This window comes from Fundulus heteroclitus, unplaced genomic scaffold (genome assembly GCF_011125445.2).
Source record: "Fundulus heteroclitus isolate FHET01 unplaced genomic scaffold, MU-UCD_Fhet_4.1 scaffold_45, whole genome shotgun sequence".
In the NCBI taxonomy this organism is placed as follows: domain Eukaryota; kingdom Metazoa; phylum Chordata; class Actinopteri; order Cyprinodontiformes; family Fundulidae; genus Fundulus; species Fundulus heteroclitus.
The window spans coordinates 850410-875303 of NW_023396868.1; the positions used below are offsets into that span (position 1 = coordinate 850410).

Below are 24894 nucleotides of genomic sequence, written 5' to 3' on the forward strand. Positions count from 1 at the left end.
TTAATCTTGCAATGAGTTTACTTGTGTGGCCCTCTTGAGATCAGATTAAGCTGTATGCGGCCCCTAAACCAAATTGAATTTGACACCCCTGACTTAGAACGTCTTTCAGTGTTGTAGTATTGCGGCCATCCAGCAGAGGGTGCTGCCGGTCATTCTAAAATGGAGCCACAATGCAGTAGTAAGAGAAAAATGTAATTGCGGATGCAACATGACGCAGTCCAAACGGAGGAATTACTTTTGCACTGCTTAATGTGGATGCCAAATGCTCTTTATGCTCTTCTGTTTTTCAATATAAACACTTCTGTAAGATGTCAGCTAGATAGCTCCCATTCAGCTGGGCTACCTGGTGGAGCAGCGCAGTCAACTTCACAACCAAAACACACTGAAATGTTCACAAGATGTGCTAAAAAAGCGGAGGGCATTACACAAAATTATGTGACATGATACAACATGATACAAAAAGACATGATGCTAAAAGCACGGCTGATGGTGAGGACTTTTGTGAGGATTACCGTTTCATATATTTTATTCTTTTCAATTTTTTTGTTTCTATTCAGTAAACTAATAGGTTTCTGTTTTGTTATATTTTACAAATATGCCCAAGTTTAATAATGTGTGAGAAAACCACAATTTTTGTTTATTCAGTCAGTATTTATTGCAGGCAACACCATAAACTGAAACATAATATCTTTCAGCACATATGCTGAATTTTAAATGACCTATGTTTTCCATGTTTAAGTCAATGTTGTTCAAATTATAAGCAAAGTTTTATTGTCTCCACAAGTGCAGCCTCTCCCTTTAGTTCCTGTCCTCCCCAATACTGTAAAAATCCCCAGCTCCCCCACCTTTATCATGCCGAGTCTCAGTATTTGGCCCCAACATGCCCCCAAGTCCTTTCCTTTAGCCCCCCAGCTCTTCCTGTCCCTGCCCCACAAAGGCAATGACCCCAGAGGGTTTGCCGGGTTCCCTCCCATCTGCAGGACTTTTATGTGCCGATCGTGAGCGAGGGAAAGGGGTGGAAAACTAAAGGCAAAATCATCAATGTTTTCCATGTTAAGCTGAGGTCTTTCTAGGTATAACCCTAAGTGCCCAAAATTAATTTCCGAGTGTCTTTCAATGCAGTATTAGCCTGTCTACCCTGGTTGCTATGACAATGACTTGCATGACTGTGATTGGTTCTTCCTTTTTTTTTTCCAGGTGGCACCACTGATCTCTATTTATTCACTGGATTGCGCATTGGCCGTATATAATACACGTCACTGTGAAGCCACCAGCTGCCATATTAGTACTCCCTATTTTCCTCCAGTAGCTAGGGAATATGACGCTACAGCATCGAACAACGATGATTTTCTCATGTTCAGGGGGGGGGGGGCTTAAGACTTAAAATGTCAAATGCCATGTAGTTTTATGTTATGTACTAAAACTATCAAGTACTGAGAAAGTCATGTGCTGAAAAGTTGGCATGAGAAAGAACATACACAGAAAAGATACAACAGAGAGAGAGAGAGATAGAAACACACGAGAGAGAGAAGATAGGAGAGAGACAGAAGATATAAGAAGAGAGTAAGATAGATAAGAGAGAAGAGAACAGATATAGACAAGAGAGAGACATCGAGAGAGAGAGAGACAGAGAGAGACAGAGAGAGACAGAGAGAGACAGAGAGAGAGACAGAGAGAGACAGAGAGAGAGACAGAGAGAGACAGCGAGAGAGACAGAGAGAGAGAGAGAGAGAGAGACAGAGAGAGACAGAGAGAGAGACACAAGACAGAGAGACAGAGATGAGAAGAGAGAACAGAGAGAGAGACACAGAGAGAGAGACACAGATAGAGAGAGAGACAGAGAGAGAGACAGAGAGAGAGAGAGAGACACAGAGAGAGACACAAGAGAGAGACACAGAGAGAGAGACACAGAGAGAGAGAGAGAGAGAGAGAGAGAGAGAGAGAGAGAGAGAGAGAGAGAGAGAGAGAGACAGAGAGAGAGACAGAGAGAGAGACAGAGAGAGAGAGAGAGACAGAGAGAGAGAGAGAGAGAGAAGAGAGAGAGATCGAGAGAGAGGAGAGATGAGACAGAGGAGAAGAGAGAGATGACATATAGAGATAGAGAGATAGACAGATTAGAGAGAGAGTATACATAACATAAATATACATATACTACATATACATAGTAGTTTACGCAGGAACTATAAGGAGTAGGACGACAATTTTGCACGAGCACGGTAGACGACAACTTTGTCCAATGTCCTTTCCCCATATCCTCTTGTTTAGCGTTGGGTACGCCCTACAGTAGGCTGTGTAAAAGTTTGGCAAATAAAAATCCACTGAGAATAGTTCGGCGAGTTAATTTCACATCAAGTATGCTACAATAAAATCAATAAAACTTTAGATTAAGTCGTTAATGGTTAACTTGCATCCCTATTGACAATATCATTGCTTCTTTATCAGCCTTTTCTCTAATTCAGTGGTTTTCAATAGGTGAGGCACCAAAGAGCCACAGGGGAGGCACAAGAAGACAGAGAAGAAGACAGTGTTTCTTTCTTCTGTCAAAAAAAAAAAAAAAAAAAAAAAAAAAAGAAGACAGTGCTGCCGCTCAACTCTGTGAAACTAGAGCCTCTAGCGATATCCGTGCCTTCTGTTTGAGCGCGCAGTGAGACAACTCTCAACTCTGAAACACTCTTCTCAACCCACTGTTTCTGCGCTCACGACTTCAAAAACTGTCCACTCCACCAGCCAATCACAGACAGGTTTTTTTTCATCTAATCAGAGTATGGCTTGCAAACACTGCATTCAGATGGATTAAATCAAAATGCTGCAGCCTTTGGCAGAAATTACTAAACATAATGGTGGGATTGAAGAAAAACAAATACAAAGTTTAATATTTTAGCCAAAATATTTAGTCTAATATATTTAGGACTAAAATATTAGAGTTACTAAGAGTTACTAAGTGAGGTGAAAAATGTTTGTGTCTTTTTTTTGGCTCGCAGGCTTATTTCATGTAAACAGGATTAGATCATCCCCTCCCTGGGCTGCCACCTTACCGTGGTGGAGGGGTTTGAGTGTCCCAATGATCCTAGGAGCTATGCTGTCAGGGGCTTTAAGCCCCTAGTAGGGTCACCCAAGGCAGACAGGTCCTAGGTGAGGGACCAGACAAAGCGCAGCCCAAAATGCCCCTTATGATGAATACGATTATTGGACCTCGTGTTCCCTCGCCCGGACGCGGGTCACCGGGGCCCCACTCTGGAGCCAGGCCTGGAGGTGGGGCACGTTGGCGAGCGTCTGGTGGCCGGGCTTTTGCCCATGGAGCCCGGCCGGGCTCAGCCCAAGGAGGCGACATGGGTCCCCCTTCCGATGGGCTCACCATCTGTCGGAGGGGCCAAAGGGGTCGGGTGCATTGTGCAACGAGTAGCAGTAGAGGGCGGGGACCTTGGCGTTCCGATCCTCGGCTGCAGATTTTCTACATCGTCGCTACTGGCTCTTGGGACGTGGAATGTCAACCTCGCCCTGGAGGGGCGTGGTTGGGAGGAATGGCCCACCTGATCTGAACTCGAGTGGTGTTTTGTTGTTGGACTTCTGTGCTCGTCATGGATTGTCCATCACAAACACCATGTTCAAGCATAAGGGTGTCCATATGTGCTCTTGGCACCAGGACACCCTAGGTCACAGTTCAATGATCGACTTTGTTGTCATTTCATCTGATCTGCGGCCATATGTCTTGGACACTCGGGTGAAGAGAGGGGCGGAGCTCTCCACCGACCACTACCTGGTGGTGAGTTGGCTCCGATGGCGGGGGAGGAAGCCGGTCCGACCGGGCAGGCCCAAACGTACTGTGAGGGTTTGCTGGGAACGTCTGGCAGAGACGGGGCTCTGCAACATTGCGTGGACATCGGGGGCAGTTTCCCTGGATTGGCAGACTGGGGTGGTGGTCCCCCTATTTAAAAAGGGGGACCGGAGGGTGTGTTCCAACTACAGAGGAATCACACTCTTAAGCCTCCCTGGTAAGGTCTATTCAGGGGTTCTGGAAAGGAGGGTCCGTCGGATAGTCGAATCTCAGATTCAGGAAGAGCAGTGTGGTTTTCGTCCTGGCCGTGGAACACTGGACCAGCTCTATACCCTCAGCAGGATTCTTGAGGGGGCATGGGAGTTTGCCCAACCAGTCTACATGTGCTTTGTGGATCTGGAGAAGGCATTCGACCGTGTCCCCCGGGGGATCCTGTGGGGGGTACTCCAGGAGTATGGAGTACCGGACCCTGTTCCTGCTTAACAGCGAGTGAGAATGCTAATCTGCAGAATGATTTGAGGATAAGATGCAGAAGATCCACGCAGAAGAGAAGAACTATCTGAAAAACATTGAAAATTTAAGAATTTGAAGTAATTTGTAGTAGTAGTAGTAGTAGTAGTAGTAGTAGTATCAGTAGTAGTAGTAGTAGTAGTAGTATCAGTAGTAGTAGTAGTAGTAGTAGTACTAGTAGTATCAGTAGTAGTAGTAGTACTATCAGCAGTAGTAGTAGTATTAGTTAAAGAATTTGAAGGAATTTAAAGAATTTGAAGGAATTTGTAGTAGTAGTAGTAGTATCAGTAGTACTAGTAGTAGTTGTATTAGTAGTAGTAATAGTAGTTGTAGTATCAATAGTAGTAGCAGTAGCAGCAGTAGTATCATTATTAGTAGTAGTAGTATCAGTAGTAGTAGTAGCAGTAGTATCGGTTGTAGTAGTAGTTAGGCCTGTTGCGATAATCAATAAATCAATTAATTGCACGATAAATAAAAACTATCCACGCCACTTAATTTATCGGCTATATCATCTCTGCCTGGGTTTTTCTCTTTCTATTGATGACGCGAGATGAAAAGGCTTAACTCCGGTGCTACCCATTGACCCCTCCCCTTCCTAATTTTTTTAGGAAGGGAAAAAATGAGGAGGGAGGAGGAGCGGACTAATCGCCTCAGGTAGTCAGCGCAGATTAATTTGTACTTCTGCAGCTGTAGAGCCCCGTAAGGAGGTAGAGGAGTTAGCGAGGTAAAAAAAAAAAACACATCTTATGTTGGGGGAAAGCTCGAAATGGAACTGGTTTCAAAGCCGAAAGCAACAGCCGCAGTGTGGGAGTATTTCGGATTCAAACCAAATGACCGAGGCGAACCGCTGAACCTACGCGAGCCAGTATGTCGCATTTGCCATAAAACAGTATCAGCTAAGAGCAGCAATACAACCAACCTACACATGCACCTAAAGCACAACCACCCAGCAAAGTTTCTCCAGCTGGGGACAAAAAAGTATAAGCGTTGGCCCGTCGGTGTCTTCAAGTTCGCGACAGTCCACCATCACTGAAGCAATTAATCGACAGGCAGCATACAAAAAGGACGGCACAAAGAGGCGCGCGCTCACGGACAGCGTAGTTCATTTAATTGCTAAAGAGATGCTCCCATTTAATATTGTTGAAAAGCCGGCATTTCGAAAAATGTTGCAGACATTTGATAGACAGTATGAACTCCCCGGGAAAACATACATATCACAAACATCACAAGCAATTCCACAACTGTACAGCAGTATTAAAGAGGAAATACTGAAGGAGATACAAGACATTTCATTTTACTCTGCTACGACGGATATTTGGTCAAGTTCATATATGACCCCTTATATGAGCTTGACCATTCACTATATAGCTGCTGACTGGACTCTGCACTCTAAATGTTCAGAGACCGGATATGTCCCAGATAACCACACTGCTGACACCCTGGGAAAAAACCTGAAATCTGCTTTAGCAGACTGAGGACTGGATGAGGACAAACTGGTCTGCATTACAACAGACAACGGTGCAAACATTGTCGCTGCAATAAGAAATCTTGGCTGGCAGTGGCTCAACTGCTTTGGCCACAACCTCCACCTTGCTGTTTCCCATGGTCTAGACAGTGACAAAGAACGGAGAGCACGTGCCATAGGACTCTGTAAAAGTCTGGTCAACACTTTCAACCTGAGCTTCTTTAAAAAGAGAGACTTGAGGAAGGCACAGAATTAAGCTAATCTCCCTCAGCACAATCTCATTCTGGTGAGTGATTTTTTTGAAAGTCATTTATTCATTCGTTTGTAACTCAAAATATTCAGACCCATGTGTATTTTTTTGTAGCATGTAGACCTGTAGAATCTGATCAAGAATGTTGTCTGGCAATAATTCTACATAAAACACAAATTATTAAGGAGAATTAGTTGCATTTCTTTAAAGAAGTTAAAATACATTAACTAATAAAAAATATTATTGTTCTAATATAGTAATATTTTTTTGCTGGAGCCATTTTGGTGTTATTTCTACTTGTCTGCTCAAGCGGAGTAATATTTCACTCGTCACTGGTAAAGTTTGGTCCTAAATGAGTAACATAAAAATGATATATCTTTTTTTTAATAAAAACATTTTCAATATCCCACAGGATGTTGTCACACGATGGGGCACTAAACAGAAGATGATTGAAAGGGTGTTGGAGCAACTCCCAGCCATTAGACGAGTCCTGGTTCATGACAGAAAGCACAGCCATCTCAATCCAACCTGGCCGGATGTTTCGGTGTTGGAGTCCATCATCGCAGCTATGAAACCACTGGCTGACTTTACAGATGTCCTTTCAGGAGAAACATATGTCACAGTGTCCTCTGTTAAGCCTGTGCTAGAACTGATTAAAGGCGACCTTCTCTCTTCAGGTCCTGATGACAGCACACTGACTGCCAGTATTAAACATAACATATCCACGATACTGACTGGAAAATACAGCTCACCTGCCATCCAAGACCTCCTGACAAAAGCAACCATCTTGGATCCAAGGTATCGTGGCAGCATGGAGGAGGCTGGGTCATTGGATGACATCAAACATCAGCTGGTGCAAGAGCTACTGGACTTAAAAGAGCCAGAAGTAAGTGAAGGAGGTGTAAGTGGTTAGGGTTCTGGCCAAGCTGGTGGAGGAAACAAAGATGAACCTACAGCTGCCCCACTCTCCAAGAAGAAGAGGCTAAGTGACCTTCTTCAAAACAGAAGAGCTGAACGTACAGTTCAGACACAGACTACATATCCAAAAAGAGAGCAGGCTGATGCTGAACTGACAAAGTTCCTTCAAGAAGATGCTATTGATGCCTCTTGTGATCGCTTGGTGTGGTGGTGTGACAATCAAAGAAGATATCCTTTGATGGCAAACTTGGCCAAAAAATACATGTGTATTTGTGCAACAAGCACCAGTTCAGGGAGAATGTTTAGTACAGCTGAACACATTGCTACTCCTGAGAGATCCTGTCTTAAGCCACACAAACTTAACATGTTGGTATTTCTTGCTCGGAATCTGTCTGACTAAAGTAGCTACAGATCTGCTTAAAGATTGTTGAGGCATCTGGTCTTGTTTAAGAATCTGTTTTTTGTTACTTTGCATTTTTTTTAATAAAATGGCAGTTTTGCCTATCTTTTGATATACAGACTTCATTATCTGTACTCTTTTGGTTGAAAGTAGTTTTTATTTCCACTGTGGTTTTATCTTGTGTTTAGTTTTTATTCAAGTGTATTTTTAGTTAACAGAGACTGAGAGTCCATTTGATTTTTATTTCTCGTTTTATTTTGTTAATCATTTCCAGTGTTAAGCGTTCTGTTGAAAATAAAGTGTGATTGTCTTTGGCAGGAAATCGCATGCATTATTAAGTAATTTCTATTAAATCAGTGTAAAAAGGTCTTCAAACAATATTATCGTCTATCGCAATAATTTTTGAGACAATCGTTTAGCAAAATTTGTTATCGTGACAGGCCTAGTAGTAGTAGTAGTAGTATCAGTTGTATCAGTAGAATTTGAAGGAATTCGAAGAATTTGAAAGATTTGAAGAATTTTAAGTATTTGAAGTATTTGAAAAATTTTAAAAAATTTTAAAAATTTCAAAGAAAATTGAAGAATTTTAACCATTTAAACAATTTAAACAATATGAAGAATTTGAAGGAATTTGTAGTAGTAGTAGTAGTTGTTGTATTAGTAGTAGTAATAGTAGTAGTATCATTAGTAGTAGTAGTAGTAGGAGGAGTATCGGTTGTAGTAGTAGTAGTAATATCAGTTGTATCAGAAGAATTTGAAGGAATTCGAAGTATTTTAAAATTTTGAAAAAATTGAAGAATTTGAACAATTTAAACAATAAGAAGAATTTGAAAGAATATGAAAAATTTGAAGAATTTGAAGGAATTTGTAGTAGTAGTATCAGTAGTAATAGTAGTAGTAGTTGTATTAGTAGTAGTAGTTGTTGTAGTATCAGTAGTAGTTGTTGTAGTATCAGTAGTAGTAGCAGTAGCAGCAGTAGTATCATTAGTAGTAGTAGTAGTAGTATCAGTAGTATCGGTTGTAGTAGTAATATCAGTTGTATCAGAAGAATTTGAAGGAATTCGAATAATTTGAAGTATTTGAAAAATTTGAAGTATTTGAAAAATTTTAAGAATTTGAACCATTTGAACAATAAGAATGTGATGAATTTGAAGGAATATGAAAAATGTGAAGAATTTGAAGGAATTTGTAGTAGTAGTAGTAGTATCAGTAGTACTACTTGTAGTAGTAGTTGTATTAGTAGTAATAATAGTAGTACTATCAGTAGTAGCTGTTGGAATATCAGTAGTAGTAGTAGCAGTAGCATCATTAGTAGTAGTAGTAGTAGTATCGGTAGTAGTAGTAGTAGTATCAGTAGTAGTAGGAGTCGTAGTATCAGTAGTACAGGGCAGTCAAAAGTAGCCGGTCAACGGCGGCAAATCACCGTCTATAGCAGCTCTTGCCGCCTCCTACTTTTCCCCGATTATACATCCCAAAAATCACCTTAGCATCTGTCTCCACTGAGAACAACATTAACGAGTGATTGGTTCCTTGTTCCAACAGAGATGCTACTTTTCCGATCAAAACACAGACCGGTGTTATGCCGAAAAGTGCAATAAAACCGTGAGAGCCGACTTGAGTTTTGAAACTGCGAAGCTTTGTCTTAAGCGGAAGATCAAACGTGCACAGCACACAGCACCGCGTTCATAGACCAGTGTGATGCTTTCACGAGCGTCAGAAAGCTATGGTGCATTCAGGAGCATGGGACATTTCAAACTTACAAGGAAAGAGGCATAAAACGGAATAGAACTTAACTCATACAGTAATGTATTTATCCAGAAACAGCGTGGGCTTTCTGACAAAACTGAATGCTCTATAATTGTATTTCTGATATTTTTTGATTATGCACATCTGTTAGCTTTTTATTCTGAAAAATCTATAATATTACATATAATATTACAGCAGCAAATTTTTAAATGTTTTCAGGGGATGCATTTTGTGTTCCTCGCCGATTATATGATATTGTGTGTGTGATGAGTGCAAGTGAAATTAGACTGAGATAGAGATTTCAAAAGAGCAATATGACTGAAATAAATTCAACATGTAAATTCAATTTCAAATTCAACCCTGTATTTTTATCATAAAAATTCAACTTGGTTCGTGAAGAAATGTTACGATCGCTTTTAGAACAGAACTGTGAATAATAATAATAAGATAAATAGACCTCACATAATCTGAGCTGTTTTATGTGGTGCTAGTAATTTGAATTAAACTAATTTTATGCGAATGGCGATTACCATACCTTGTTAAAACATGATGATAACATTGTGTGAAAAAAATAATGTTTTAAGAATAATAATAAAAAACTACAAAGGTTGTTTTTGAAGAATTGACCATCCACTTCTTTTTTGCCTTTTATTCAATTTGAAACATGCACTCTGACTCTATTCTTTAAATAATCACCTGTCTTGAAAGCTTCCAAAATACATCAGGGAGACTATTTTTCAAAATTCTCCCCTTCGGGGCTCGGGCACCGGCATAAGTGCACCCTCCTACCTGATAGTGTGTGGCCTGCTACTGTAAAAAAGTTTGACTGCCCTGGTAGTAGTAGTAGTATCGGTAGTAGTAGGAGTAGTATCGGTTATAGTAGTAGTAGTAGTAGTAGTAGTAGTAGTAGTAATATCAGTTGTATCAGAAGATTTTGAAGGAATTCAAAGAATTTGAAAGATTTAAAGAGTTTGAAAAATTTGAAAGAATTTGAAGAATTTGAAACATTTAAAGAATTTGAACCATTTGAACAATTTGAAGAATTTGAACAATAAGAAGAATTTGAAGGAATATGAAAAATTAGAAGAATTTGAAGGAATTTGTAGTAGTAGTAGTAGTAGTAGTAGTAGTAGTAGTAGTATCAGTAGTACTACTACTAGTAGTAGTTGTATTAGTAGTAGTAATAGTAGTAGTATCAGTAGTAGTTGTTGTAGTATCAGTAGTAGCATCAGTAAGAGTAGCAGTAGCAGCAGTAGTATCATTAGTAGTAGTTGTAGTAGTATCAGTAGTAGTAGGAATAGTAACGGTTTTAGTAGTAGTAATATCAGTTGTATCAGAAGAATTTTAAATAATATGAAGAATTTGAAGTATTTGAAAAATTTTAAATAATTTGAACCATTTGAACAATAAGAAGAATTTGAAAGAATTTCAAGGAATATGAAAAAATTGAAGAATTTGAAGTAGTTTGTAGTAGTAGTAGTATCAGTAGTACTACTACTAGTAGTAGTTGTATCAGTAGTACTACTACTAGTAGTAGTTGAATTAGTAGTAGTAATAGTAGTAGTATCAGTAGTAGTTGTTGTAGTAGCAGTAGTAGTATCATTAGTAGTAGTATCGGTAGTAGTAGGAGTAGTATCAGTTGTAGTAGTAGTAGTATCAGTTGTAGTAGTAGTAGTATCAGTTGTAGTAGTAGTAGTAGTAATAATATCAGTTGTATCAGAAGAATTTGAAGGAATTTAAACAATAAGAATAAATTGAAAGAATTTGAAGGAATATGAAAAATTTGAAGGAATTTGCATTCATTTCAATGAGAGCAAAAAACGCACAAAAAGTACAAATACTTCAAAAAGTATTAAAGGTACCATAACCATGAGATATAGCAGTAATGTCGAGAACGAGCCGAACGTTTTGGTATGAAAATCGTTGAAAATCGGTTGAAGTATGCGAGAGTAGTTAGACGCACAAAAATGTACAGAATAACAATAATAAATACAAAAAGCTGTTCCTGCGTAACAGCGAGTAAGAATGCTAATCTGCAGAATGATTTGAGGAGAACATGCAGAAGATCCACGCAGAAGAGAAGAAATTGGTTGAAGTATGCAGGAGTGGTTAGACGCACAAAAACCTACGGAATTATAAGAAAAACAGAGAGCTGTATAGCATTCTCATTTATTGATAATTAAAGGCTACCATTTTGCAGAATATTCTTGTATTTCACTTTAACTTGTCCCCATGTTCTAGTGGGTCCCGTGGAGGCTCTGATATAAAAGAACAAAGTAAATATGAAATTATTAAAATGCAAAAATTCATACTGTAGAAAGTGATAGAAACATCTACCATGGACAGTATTTACGCATGAATTTGTCTGCAACTTTTTGCCAGCCCTCTTTCCGGGCTTTAGCAAACTTTGAGGTGTTCCCTGTCGTTTTAATTAATGACTCAAATTTGGCATAACCTTCCATTAAAAGCTTGTGTTCTGCTTGGGAGAAAAACTGTGGGCGTTCTTTGGCCACGCTGAACAGCCAATAGCAGCGTTGCTGATCATTGTTTCTACTATCGATACATTTCCCCTTTTAAACAAACGCACGAACGCGCAGTAATCTCAGATAACTCAATCAAGCGACACTAATAAACAACAGGTGTGTTCTAAGAACCCAATTAGCCGGATCATGATTAGCCGGAAGAAATCATCTTGGATGTGTCATTTGATCTCGGATGTTTTAAGCAACGTACGAAGAACGGGGCCCAGGAACACAAAAGAAAGATGCATTTGGTTGGGGCGCGGTTATCTTTACCTATTCCAAGGGGAGGCTCACATTCAGTGAATTTGAAAACCCCTGACTGAAACCCCTGAAAACCCCATTCAACGCATTCAATAATTTCTGACAAATTTAGAACAGCAGTCTTCAAAAACACAATCGACCAGTAGCAATGCCCACGTGGATAAAGTTAATAATGGTATAGCCAATCATTATAATGTTTAGTACTTGACTAAATGCCAATATGTATCACTCGTATTTTCATGCAGGCCGATTAAAATACCAAAAAACACAGATAAGGAAACAGAATCACTGACAAAACGCATTAGCATGACCGCTGACTGCACAAATAAGGCACATGGATTAACTAAAACTACACGGAAATTCCCGACTTATATCCGTTATCTTGGTTTTCTGAAAACCTGCCCTCATAACAAACGAATAATGCAGTAAAAAACAAGAGCTCGTTACCATTTTTGCTGTTTCCTCCAAATGAAGAACTTACAACATTTATATGGTCGCGCTGCTCACTAAACAGCACGTCCTGTTGGATAAATATAGGATCATTACAACCAAAAACCTACAGTGTACACAACTTGGTATCTGTGTAAAAACTCGCGCTAAATGTTGCAGCCAAACAAGTACGGCAAACGTGATGTCTCAAACTTCTTAAAAAATTTTTTTTTTTACTGCCACCTGCTGGCAAGGAGTGTGCATCAGCAGACAAAAGGGACCGCGAGTCCGTACTCGTCAAGTCTGTTCTCGGTAAGAACACAGGAAGATCGACTTGACGAGAAGGAACAGAAGTATACTCGTGTACTCGTGACGTAATCACACCCACAGCTCTTGAGCATTTCTTTAACGTTCAAAACTGTTTATACACTACACCATCATATCTTCTTGAAAACGTTTTTTTTAATCAATTTCTAAAAAGTATAAAAAATATCTAAAATAATTACAGAACTGTGGGTATAAAACCAGCCATAGCGGGAATTTCTTTGTGGGGAATTGTAGTTGCAGAGGCGATTGAATCTTCTTTAAAAATCAGCACTTTACAGAAGCAAAATGAGCAATACTGCTGTTGCTTCGATCGTTGGTCAGCTTTACCAGCAGGCTGAAGAGGTGATACAGTTGAGGAGACAAATCCGAGCAAGGAGAAGATTGATGCAGCAGAGGAGGCTCAGAAGGCAGGCTTTGCTCACCCATCTATTGCCAACTGGTGGTAGGCATTTTAAGATTGACAGCCTATTTCCTACTTTTATCTTAAAAAAAAAAACATTGAGGATGGTATTAAAACGTGATCAGGTTGAAATTGTGACTATTTTTCCTATAATTAATGAAAATGAAGACCCAGTTTTAACATTAATTATAGGGTTAAGCTACTTTATTGCACGTCCTGACCTTCACAGCATTGATCATTAAGAAAGGAAAAAAAAAACATATTTTTATGTCTGTCCACCTTTACAGTGATTAATCTATAAATTATGTGCAGTTAGTTCAGCCCATTTTTTCAGTGAAATGGTAAAAATACCATAGAGGGAAGGCAATTTTTTACATTTACTATACATTTTACCTTTTCTTTCTTGAGAACTATAATAATCTGCATGTTAAGCATTTATAGTTTTATGCTGTGAAAAGGTGACAATTGAAAAAAACAATTATGGTAACATTTGGCATTTTTTATTTACAGGAAGAAACGGAAACAAAATATGTGAGGATAAACACCTCTGTGCCAATCCTCCAAATATTTTTTAATGAAGGAGACCTGAAACCAGCCTTCAGGCTAAACAGGGCCTCCTCCTTCAGCTGCTGCCCATCCAGAAGGTCCATGGATGGCCACAGGAGATAGAGGTGCTGGTGATCCTCTACTGGCTGGCCTGTGGAGCATCCTATAGGGAAACAGCTTGCCAGTAAGATCTCTTACCTTCTTGTCCTTAAATAGAGCCAACAATGACACACATTTGATACATATATTATATTAATTGGATAGAAGATTAAGACATATCAGCATATTACCTAAATTACAAGTTAATTTTTTATTTGGTACAGGTCAAGTGGAGGAATGCTACAACAGGCACCACGCCAAGGCGAGAAACATTGTTGAGTGTGCATTTGGTGGTCTGAAGACATGTTGGCGTTCCATCTTCTTTAGGGCGCTGGAGGTCCGCCCGACGTTTGCCCCAAAAGTAATCGCCGCCTGCTGCATCCTCCACAGTATTTGTATAGCAGCAGGTGAACAGCTAGACGTGGAGGATGAGGAGGTGGACCCAGAGGAGGATGACCATCCGGTGGCTGAAGACAGGGAGCTGCTCCAGCTGGCTGCATGTTTAAGAAGTGAACATGACTACATGTGACCTAATGTAAATCAGTTGGAGTCATGTCCACATGCTGCTTCATTTCATTTTTTTCACCACCTGTAAAATTCATAAAATAATGAATAAATTAATTTCCATTCCAACTATTTTTAATTGTAAGTTTATAGGCATTGTCTATTTGTATGAGCTCTTAATAGGAGTTATTTCTTTGTTATAAACGATGTTAGTAACTGTTAATAATTTGTTATATATGTTACACCTTCATTCTGTTCCAAAGATGAAACATTTCTATAAAATAAATGTCTGTGTTTTTCATACACTGTTATTACTATTGTTTTTTTCCCTCTTTCTCCTCTCAATTATTCGTGTCCTTACTCAGAAGAAACTCACTTAGATAGGAAAAACATTTGTCAATTTTATTTATTTATTTATTTTATATGCTGCTGTCATCCTTGGGAGACATTTACAATTTATTCCAGCAAGTATTGAGTTAATAAAGCAACTCGCGTCAGTCAGATAAACACAAAACAAATAAATCATAACCAGCGGTACTATGCACACTACTTGGCCGACAAAAGTGTACTAAAAACGGACTAACATCAGTCCTGGCTGCGGTATCCCTCGGAGGTCTGCGGGTCACTCTGCTCCGCTCAACGTCAGACTTTTTATTAAAATTACGCACTAACTCTGTAAACAGGCCACATAGGGAAGCTTAAAAGTAGTGATGGTTAAATGAAGCCTCATGAGGCATTGAACCACTTGAGCCAACTGGTTCGAGAAAAGGTTCATTTCTTGGAGCTTCATGTGCACACGGAACCACCTACTGGCCAGGTGTATAATCACAGCCAGCTGTATCTTAACACGTGTGATGCATTGATTTTTTGTCTCTTGGGAATGACTTCACAAAAGGTGTAGGACGAAATCTTTTGTCTACATAAATTGTGTACCCTGCTGAAAAAAAAATGTGCTAAGTGTACTAAAATTTAGCATACTTTTGTGTACTTGAAGGCACACTAATCATTACTATACTTTAAGTGTGTTTATGATTAGTTAACTTGAAGCATGCTATTTTGGAACAACTAATTTTGTACTAAATATATTTTAATTGTAATTAAATTGTGGACAAGCTCAACTTGAAGTGTATTTAGTGTACTTTGATGTGCTAAAGTGGAACAACTTAAAGTATATTTTGTATACTTTAAGTATATGAGTTTATATGTACTAATATATGCTTAATTAGTCAAATTAAAGTGCACTATGGTTGTATTATAACTACATTAAAAATTATTTGTTAGTGTCTTAAAAATATATAAGCTTTATACTTTTAATATACTCTTACTGTGGTAATAATATGCTTAATTATACTGTTGGCTTATTCCAATTACTAAAAAAGCATACTTTGCAGTTAATAGTAAATATACTTTATCATTACATTGCTATACTACTTTCTACCTTGCACATTCTTGCAAATGTATTAACAGTATACTAAATGCTGAAAGACTTGTCGATATTATACTTCCATGCAGGTGAAAAAATATACTTTAATGTATTTGAAACATGTCCAAATTATAGTACATTACAAATAATACAACAACTTGTAATATATCTGAATGTATAAACATTTACATATCGACTTTAACCATTTTCATTATAAAACTTACAACACAATTTCAAATATTGGTACTTTAGTACACTTTGTAGAAATATGTCAATGTCAGGCAGCAGACCTAAACATTACAAATAAACTTTAAAGAACACAGAGGAATACTGAACAATGAAAAACAACATTCCTTATTATTGCACCCCTAAACCCTCGCACCATACAAAAACACGCCCACCACACATTATTTTCCTTTTTTTTGGCTGAACTGCTCATTGTTACATTTTCGTCTGATGGCCGTGCGCACATCAGAGACACTTGTCTGCGGAAACTCCAGAAGAACAGCGTCTGTTAACCAAACAGAGAGATACTGTAAGTCATGCAGCATATTCATAGTATTTTTGAACAGTACATCAGAAAAGTCTGACAAATTGTATCAGTATGATATACCAATATCGCTACCAGTACATAGTGCAACACATAATAATAATAACTGGTTGTCTGTTTCCACATGATATAGCTGCTATCCACCTAATTTTCAATGGAAATACGGAGTCAGCGAGTTGACGTTTTTTTGTGCGAGACTTCCAGCCGCTCACTTCCTGTCACTGGGTAGCTTGCTGAAAAGCGACTCATGCAGTGACTTCGTCTCAAATGAATCGTCATTATGACTTCGAGGAAGACTGGGATCATTTGTCCGGTTAGAGGCTGTCATAATAACGGGTGTAAAGGAAAGGTTTACGTGGAGCAGTAGTGTTTTAATCATCGACCATGTACAAGAGCTGCAGATATGAGGGGCCCTACTTCCTTCACCCCCAGCCGAAGAATGAGAAATCCCTTCACCTGTGGTTAAAAGCTTTAAATCTGAAGAAACCACCGAAGCGACCGTACGTTTGTTCTTTTCATTTTGTGGACAAAAAGACCAACAGAAGACCACACGATGCCAGAAAAGTGGCTTGGCTACGAAGTTCCATTAAAAACAAAAACAAGGAGATAAAGAGGAGAGCCGACACAGGTAAGCTAAGGGATGTTTACGTTAGCCATCTTTAACTAACTCCTTAGATTGTGCCGCTCCTGATAAAACATACGCTTTCATGAAGCCTGCCATCTTTTAGCTTTGTTCTCTCTTTAAATTATTATCTGGATATGTTTCATCGCTGCTGGTAGGCCTATGGGGTTCCGTTTGTAAAGTTATACAAAGAGAGAAAAAAGGCAGGGTTCATTTTTCATATTGTTGTTATTCATAAATCTATAAATAAGTCAAAGTTCCAAGTTAAATATTTAAAAAGCTTTAGCTCCAATGTAAATGTTTAGTTTGTAAACTAAGCATTTCATTTGGAGTTAAATATTTAATTTGAAAACTAAATGCTTGGTTTGCATCTTAATATATAGTTTACAAGCTAAACCTTTAGCTGTGTAATATAATATTTAGTTTGGAACTGTGACATTTACAAATGTATAATGTGGTGGAAATCTGACTTTAAAAATGAAAACCCATTTTTTTCCCATCACAGTAAAGAACCCAAACTATTGCTGTTATATCTTATTGTGTAACCTTACACATGGCATCCCAGACACTAACACAGGCTGTTTGTAAAAACTAGAAGGAATGTGTGTGATATGAATATTTGAATGAGTAATGATGCAGGTGGTGCTCTATTAGCCTGGTGTTAGCGTAGTTTTAAGTAGTCTTGATATGTTTCATGCTGTTTAATAAACTGATTGTGGTCTTGCGTTTGACAAATTGCAGCCACTGTGATGCAAAGGCTAAACAGACCGCTCCATAGTCAGAGTCGCCTATGATTTAAGATGCTGATACTGCAGACACCGATAGAGAAAAGAAGAAGAAACACTTAAGAAATATAATACACAAGAATGTGTTTTGGATTTCTGCTTTTAAATATTCTTTATTTAGCACCTTGAGGTTTTACATTTTGGAGTTGCTTTTCATTTTTAATAACTTTAAGTATTGTATATTCTTATTTCCAGACTATTTAAATGTTTACTTATACAAAAATTGTGTCCAACTAAAGGGTGTATTATTACATTTTGCAATCCATTTCACTTGCTTATGTTATTTGCATTTATTCATATTTTGATCAAGTGGATGTTGACTTCGAACATGTAAAGAACTAAAGTGTATCTTTAGCAGAAGGTAGGCTAATAATTCATAGCCTACCTTCCATAAGTCGCCGCTGCCTGACTGAAGGCTTCCCCTGGAGCCGCAGCATCAGAGCGCTCCGGTCGTCTCGGTGGAGCCGGTTGATGTAGTCAGGATTCAGCAGAGTGAACGTCAGACTTGCTTTGGCTTTAACGGACATCAGCCTCCACGGATACCAGGTCATCCGTGTTTATATTTATTAACACCGTGCTAACTTTTCCAGTGTGGAGGTTCACCGCAGTAGCCTCGTGAGACCATCCTGATCTCGCGAGCTTTCAAGGTTTCACTCGCAGATCAGTCTGGCTACTCTCCGTTAAAGAAAATTTGGAGCCGTTTACCAAACGAACGTCCAATCAGCGTTGGCTTTGAGGCGGGTTGAGGTGTGACGCAACGACAAGATCGACAGTTCAGTCTAAAGAACATGGCGGCTTCAGCCGATGAAACTAGCGTTAGCGTGGCTATCGAGCAAGTTTTATCGGAATTACAGAGTATTTCTCTGCTGAGCTAACGAGCCTTTACCTGCAGCAGCAAGAGTAGCTTGGCTTGTGGTTGTGTTGTGTGAAGCATGTTGACGAGTACGTAATATGCTTCGTTGATCTGATTGGTTTATTTGGCTTGTCTATCACCAATATAGGCCAATCAGCTAACCAGTATTTTCGCCCCTTCCCAAAATTACTTCAACGGAAGGTTTCCAGATGGATATGCAAAGCAAATCTATCTGGCGGCGTCAGGTTATCACCGCAGTACCCATCCGCACCAAGTGACAACACAAACAGGTTAAAATGTCCTCGTTTCTGATATGAAGCCACTTCTTCATGTCATCCTTTCAGTCATGAATAGTTTGAAGCTGTGGCACTAACCTGCCACTTCGATCGCTCTGCAATTTTTGACAATGTTGCCGCAACAGTTTATCATTTCAGTCAAACTAACGTTATTTGGCCAAGGGAAGCGCTGAAACGGAAGTTCCGCACAAAAAAACGGAAGCTGGACCCATAGTGGCTTCCGCGTTTGAAAATAAGGTGGATAGAAATCACAGAAGCTTTTAAATAGACTGCATGTAACTCAAGACAATTACATACCTGTAATAGCCTGCACTTTGGCAACATCAAGCTGTGTTTTTGGCGGCCCCCACCTCCCAGACTTTCCAGTTAGGGTGGACTGTGCGAGGCCCTCCTTTGTGAATACCAGGACAGCCAGCTCCTGGGCAAAAATGCTCATGCGAGATCTATCTTTACTATCTTTATCTATCTTTACTTTGGACACAGTACTAGTACTTTTTTGTTGCTGACAAACTTCTGCGGTCTGAAACATAATGTAAATATGAATTTAAAATATTGTAGTTTCTGCATTTATTGTCAAAGTATTTATCATTTATCATTAATACAGTGCCATTGAGAGGAAAAGTGAATATTTACTTTACAAGCCAATATAAAGTGCGCACTCCTAAAATTTTAAGTTAGCGGCCACTGTGCTCTTAGTAAAAAAAGTTAGTCTGGAGCCCTGTAAACCACTAGGGAGTGCTACGATCAGTGGTGTTGAGGTTCCCACTGACAGCAATATAATTCATATGGCTGATTTGTGAAACATGTAATTTTGTAATTTGTAATTTTTATTAAGGATCCCCATTAGCTGTTGCCATGGCAAACAGCTAGGAAGACTAGCTGTTGGGATTTAACATGTAACCTGTTAAATCCCAACACTATATTGCTGACCTAATCACCAACGCAGGATGATGCTGCCAAAGACAAAAGGTCCATAATGTAAATATAGAATACTTTGTGAATGAACTATCAAGTAATGAATACATACATTCATCCCTCAATTATAACATACCTGTTCAATTGCACTGTCCACAGGAGAAGATGATATTGCAGATGAAGGGGTCCCCCCGAACGAGGACATCAATGCCCTGACACACTCCACACACTCCCTCATTGATTTAATCATTTCTGGCAGGTCTAGGTGAATGTAACAATAAGGGGGGAAAACATTTGGTTTGTTAGTTAGTCAACGTAATGGTGCTTAAGTTCAGTACATGACAATAATGTGGAAACACCCTGAATCACTGTTTAGTAAATATAGTGTGTTTTGACATGTCAGCCCCTCTAATTCCAATCTGAACACCAACCATGAAGGGCAGACATGATTTCATTCATTCCAGGTGCCATGCCATGATCAGTATAATCGCCCGTCAGTTCCTTCAAGGGAGAATGAAATATTTGGCAGAAAAGAGAAAAAAAGAGATTAGAATCACATTGAACCTCATTGAGGTACCACAGACATTTACAGAACCTGATGTGAAGAATCGTGGGAGGAAACAGCGGCAGATATAATGTCGTGTTTATTTTGCATGTTATAGATCGTGATTATTTTATGCTTGTTTTTTTGGATCCCAATAAACACAACAGACAAACACTACAGTTTGTCCAGCTGTCATGCTGACTGATTGAGATCTGTGAATGACAATCTAACAGCTGTGATCCCATCCTGTGCACACTTGTAATTATAATAAATGCTAGGGCTGCACAAATAATCGCATTTTCAATATAATCACGATTTAAAAAAACGCAATTTCCAAATCGCAGAGGTCTGCAATTTTTGGCTATGTAACAATCAGGGAATTAGACGCGTCCATTAGGTATCGGTAAAATGTTTAAAGTGGGTTTGCCTCCACATGGAAGTGAAGACAGTTGCAGCAGTGAGATAATCTAACTTTATTACTTGTTTTAGAGTTTATATAATCATATATAGCATTAAGTTCTGGTCAATCAGTTTAATACATAGACTTGCTTGTTGGTTGTACTTATGTTCAACAAGGATCGATGTCTAAATCAATTAAAAGCTGTTCTGTTGAACAATATTCTGATTAATAGAAACATTAAAAATTATTGTTTTAAATAGTTCTTGTTTACAAACATCTTTATTTAGAGGCCATTTTTGTTGCTTGTGGTTAATGCAGAGAAAAGTCAAGATTGCAATTTTGGTTGAAATATATTGTCGGCAGAACGCAATCATTTCTGCTTTAAGTTTAGATGCTGTGGGTCTTTTAGCACAGCCTTTTTTACCGGTCCGTTGTGGTGAAGAGAGAGCTGAGCCAAAAGGCGAGGTTCTCGATTTACCGGTCGATCTACGTTCCTACCCTCATCTATGGTCACGAGCTTTGGGTCGTGACCGAAAGAACGAGATCCCGGATACCAGCGGCTGAAATGAGTTTTCTCCGTAGTGTGTCTGGGCTCTCCCTTAGAGATAGGGTGAGGAGCTCAGTCATCCGGGGAGGACTCAGAGTAGAGCCGCTGCTCCTCCACGTCGAGAGGAGCCAGTTGAGGTGGCTCGGTCATCTGGTCAGGATGCCTCCTGGACGCCTCCCTGGTGAGGTGTTCCGGGCACGACCCACCGGGAGGAGGCCCAGGGGAAGACCCAGGACACGCTGGAGGGACTATGTCTCTCTGCTGGCCTGGGCACGCCTTGGGATTCCTCCTGAGGAGCTGGCCCAAGTGGCCCGGGAGAGGGACGTCTGGGCCTCCCTACTGAAGCTACTACCCCCGCGACCCGACCCCGGATAAGAGGAAGAAGACAGACGGACGGACGGACGGGTCTTTTAGCAACTAATCCGCACGCCGGGGAAACAAATTGATTTGTTGTTTGTATATGTTTAAAAAGACATGATAAATTAAATCACAATATTAAGATAAAAAAAATCACAATCAGATTATTTTCCAAAATCGTTTAGCCCTAATAAATGCTGTTCTAAAGGTTCCATATAAATAAAGATTTTATTATTATTATTATTAGCCCTTATTTGTTATTAGTGACAATATTTTTAGACACACACGTGTGCATGCACATGCTTTTTATATCTATATATACATTTTATTTCTCAAAGGAAATACTGTATGTAAAGGACACTCTTCTAATCCACACTACCGTGTGGACAAAACAATAATGAAAGGTGTTTGAAAATTATTATATTGTTGAAAATATTAAATAAAAGTAAATGAAATACATTATGCTTAGTTGGTATGCACATGACAGCCAAAAGGAGTTTATTGGAAGAAATAAGATATGTAACAATTGTGAGATAAGGTTTTACCTGCAGCTGGATGTAAGATCTCTGACCTTTGCCTGACCTATTCAATCAATATGATATAAGCTAATTTCATCATAATAATATAATATTCAATATAAATGTACTTGCCGTTCTCTGGGCTGAGGAGAAACCCAACTCTTCATCTGAGGCATGGTCCTGAAAAAAGTGACAAGAGAAAAGAGCTGTGAGAAGCAATTCAACAGAGAAAGAATTTGTGTTTGAAAATACACAACAGCTAGGAAAGAAGTATGACTTACAATGTCATGCCGTCGTGGACTCCATATGTATGTGGCGTCATCAGAACTGGGACTGGATGCCAGGGGTAAAAGCACACGTCTTGCTGCCTTATAAATCTTTGCTCGCTTTCCCTGAAGAAAAACATTTATATAGTAAAAGTAAGAAAATGATTAATCATATCCTGAAATTTGAGTTGTAGTAAGGACTACAATATTTAATTAGAAAAAAATAGAAGATATATCACTGAAGTTGACGTTGGCATAGATGAGTTTTTAAAAACTAAAATAGACAGACTACCATCATAATTAATACAAAGAATTTGTGTTAATTATGATTGTGTCTATTAGACGTTAATTACGTCTAATAGATGTTAGAGTCACAGGATGAAAACATTCTATCAAATTTTTCTCATGTCAAGATCTGTTAATGAAGTGTCTGAAGGACACCACAGTTTTTGGTGTTGTAAACATCGTAGCCACCTGCTCAAGAAAAAAGTATGCATTACCCTTTGTGGAGATTCATCGTCAGAACTGCAGTAGTGATCTTGTGTGTCTAGGGCCCTCTTTTGAGACAGGGAAGCCTTTAGGTTTTGTAACACCTGGTTGCTGGCTGCCTCTTTGATCCTGGTTTGTTTTGCCTGTCAAAAACGTTTATAAAGTAAAAACAAAGTTAAGACTATCATCACAGTGTAAAATTCTCACTAGCATACTAAGCCTAATTAAATCCAGGATAAATTTATACTAGAGAAAACACAGAAATAATTTCATCAGCACCCTGACAGACAATGGAAGTAGAGGTGCGGCAGTAGTGGCGAAGAACAGAGCCTCCATAATCACTGATCATGATTATATAGATCATTGATTATATAGAGCACACTCTGCTGAACGCAAGGGAAAACTTTCTCAAATTGTGTTTCTTGCCAAATTCTTGCTTCTTGACTATAAATATTCATCATTGATCAAATAAACCTCAACTGGTTTAAAATTCAAGGATTAGTGATGCCCTTTTTCTCTTTTAATAGTATTAGATTGTTAATTTCTGCTTGGTGTTGCTTCAGTGCATCCTACTGGCAGGTGTAAAGCTAAAGATTTGCAAAAAAAAAAATTTCAAAATATAGCACATTGTTAATGATTGAACTAGTGGTTTCCAAGTTTTATGAGTCCTACAGAAAGCTTTGTGTAATCAGGTTGACATTTTAGATGTTTTCTGATTTAATCTTCCATTAATTATCTCACCACCCCCCAGATGTAGCTTATTTGGTGTCTCTGTATGTAAAAATGCCTTAACAGTAGTTGAATCTATAGTCCTACATCTGGCAGCTACAACAACAAAATGCTGCTACATCATGATGTTTCAGTATTATTCATTTAATGTTTTCATCTATAACAATATGTCAGTCAGAGGGAGTAAATCAGTACATTTACTTTGATAGTTTGGCTACATTTTACTGCAAATAATTGTGCACTTTAACTTGAGTGGGATTTGTCATGCATGGTTTGTATTGGAGTATTTTAGCATCGCTTTACTGTTTTTTACTAAATGATTTGAATTTTGTTAAAACCTCTACCATAAAGGAAAGCACATGGGTGTGTAGCTAGCCAAACTATTGGAGCAGCTTTTGCGCTAGCATTAAGGAAAGTTGCGTGCACTCACCTGCACGGCCGTTTTAGGCTTTACTACGTCGGTCTCCCACATTTTCTTTTTCATGCGCACACCCCTGCTTTCCTCCTCGGCCCATATATCCTTACCGAGAAGGAACGAATTCTTTTTCGACACGAGTTCTTTGTAGGAGTCTGATATAACAAGAAGAGTAAGAAAAATTAAGTTTAGCCAAGACATTCTTCCTAACAACGACACAATTAAACAGTTAGAGCTGCAAGGTAGCTGAAATAGTTGGGAAATTAATAGGTATTCTCCATACTTGCCTCCAAATAACAGAACCTTAGCAGCCACCGTCCTCTTTGGTTCTTTTCTCGTAGGCCACTTTATTTCAATCCAGTTCGTGTCGTCATCAAGGTCCGGCTTGGATACCACTTGGGTGAACTGGATGCCACCAAGAATGAGCGACGTACTCTCCACTTTAAGTGTTTTATCAAATAAGTAGTAAATGGCGAATTGGAATGACATTGTTTCCTCCTAACCGTAGTCTATCCTAACCTGCCAACCTGCTTTCACGCGAGTGACGCCGCCGCTCAGATGGATGCAACGGATGAGAACGGCCGCAGCTCTGATTGGCTGAAAGTGAAAAGCGATGCAGTTCATTGGTCAGAGACTCGGGGCCGATATATATATTTTTTTAAAAATACGAATTTTAGAGACGTTTTATACAGTCTTGTATGTTACAGTTGCTATTCCAAATCATCATGCCAGCAAAACGAAAACTGAAGAGACATTTGAATTCTGACGAGAGTCAACCAGAGATAGGGACGCCAAGAACAACAAAATATAGAAGACTTCAACCGAACCAGGTAAAGAAAAATACAATTGGTGAAATGCTGTGGGCTACAACGAAAATGTCTATTTTACTCTTCCGCCTGAAAAAATTTTGTATTCTGTATAACATTACGAAGTCAAGATAACTACTACCCTATCAAGACATTTTTGTTAAAGTGTTATTAGCCATATGATGTAAAAATGTGAAGTAGGCCTACATTGTTTTTACGTGAAAATC

General features: G+C 38.9%; 2 protein-coding genes across 6 annotated transcripts in view; both read right to left on the reverse strand.

Annotated features, from left to right (window-relative positions):
- rad54l (RAD54 like) overlaps window positions 1–12478 on the reverse strand; it is a 64191-nt gene extending 51713 nt beyond the window's left edge. The window contains exon 1 of one of the 2 annotated variants that reach the window (XR_004929434.1): window positions 12295–12478. Coding sequence is in view for 1 of the 2 variants with exons in the window: in XM_036131651.1 (XP_035987544.1) it covers window positions 12295–12297 (3 nt within the window). In the remaining variant the exon portion in view is untranslated. The remainder of the gene's footprint in view (window positions 1–12294) is intronic. The other variant, XM_036131651.1, reaches the window with a different exon arrangement.
- A 1731-nt stretch (window positions 12479–14209) lies between these two features.
- LOC118560555 lies at window positions 14210–24481 on the reverse strand. 4 transcript variants are annotated; one of them, XM_036131655.1, is made up of 9 exons: window positions 24149–24481; window positions 23877–24016; window positions 22729–22860; window positions 22244–22354; window positions 22095–22142; window positions 20028–20097; window positions 19733–19857; window positions 18979–19201; window positions 15077–16086 (listed from the first exon to the last, which is right to left on the reverse strand). In XM_036131655.1, exons 1-9 carry the CDS (start codon window positions 24348–24350, stop codon window positions 15983–15985), a joined length of 1155 nt encoding a protein of 384 aa, XP_035987548.1. In that variant the 5' UTR covers window positions 24351–24481; the 3' UTR covers window positions 15077–15982. The 4 variants fall into 4 exon arrangements, with proteins under 4 accessions (XP_035987551.1, XP_035987548.1, XP_035987549.1 ...); XM_036131658.1 differs by lacking the exons at window positions 15077–16086; window positions 18979–19201 and adding an exon at window positions 14210–14237 and having other exon boundaries at window positions 24149–24471; XM_036131656.1 differs by lacking the exon at window positions 18979–19201 and having other exon boundaries at window positions 24149–24475.
- Between the last annotated feature and the right edge of the window lie 413 nt (window positions 24482–24894).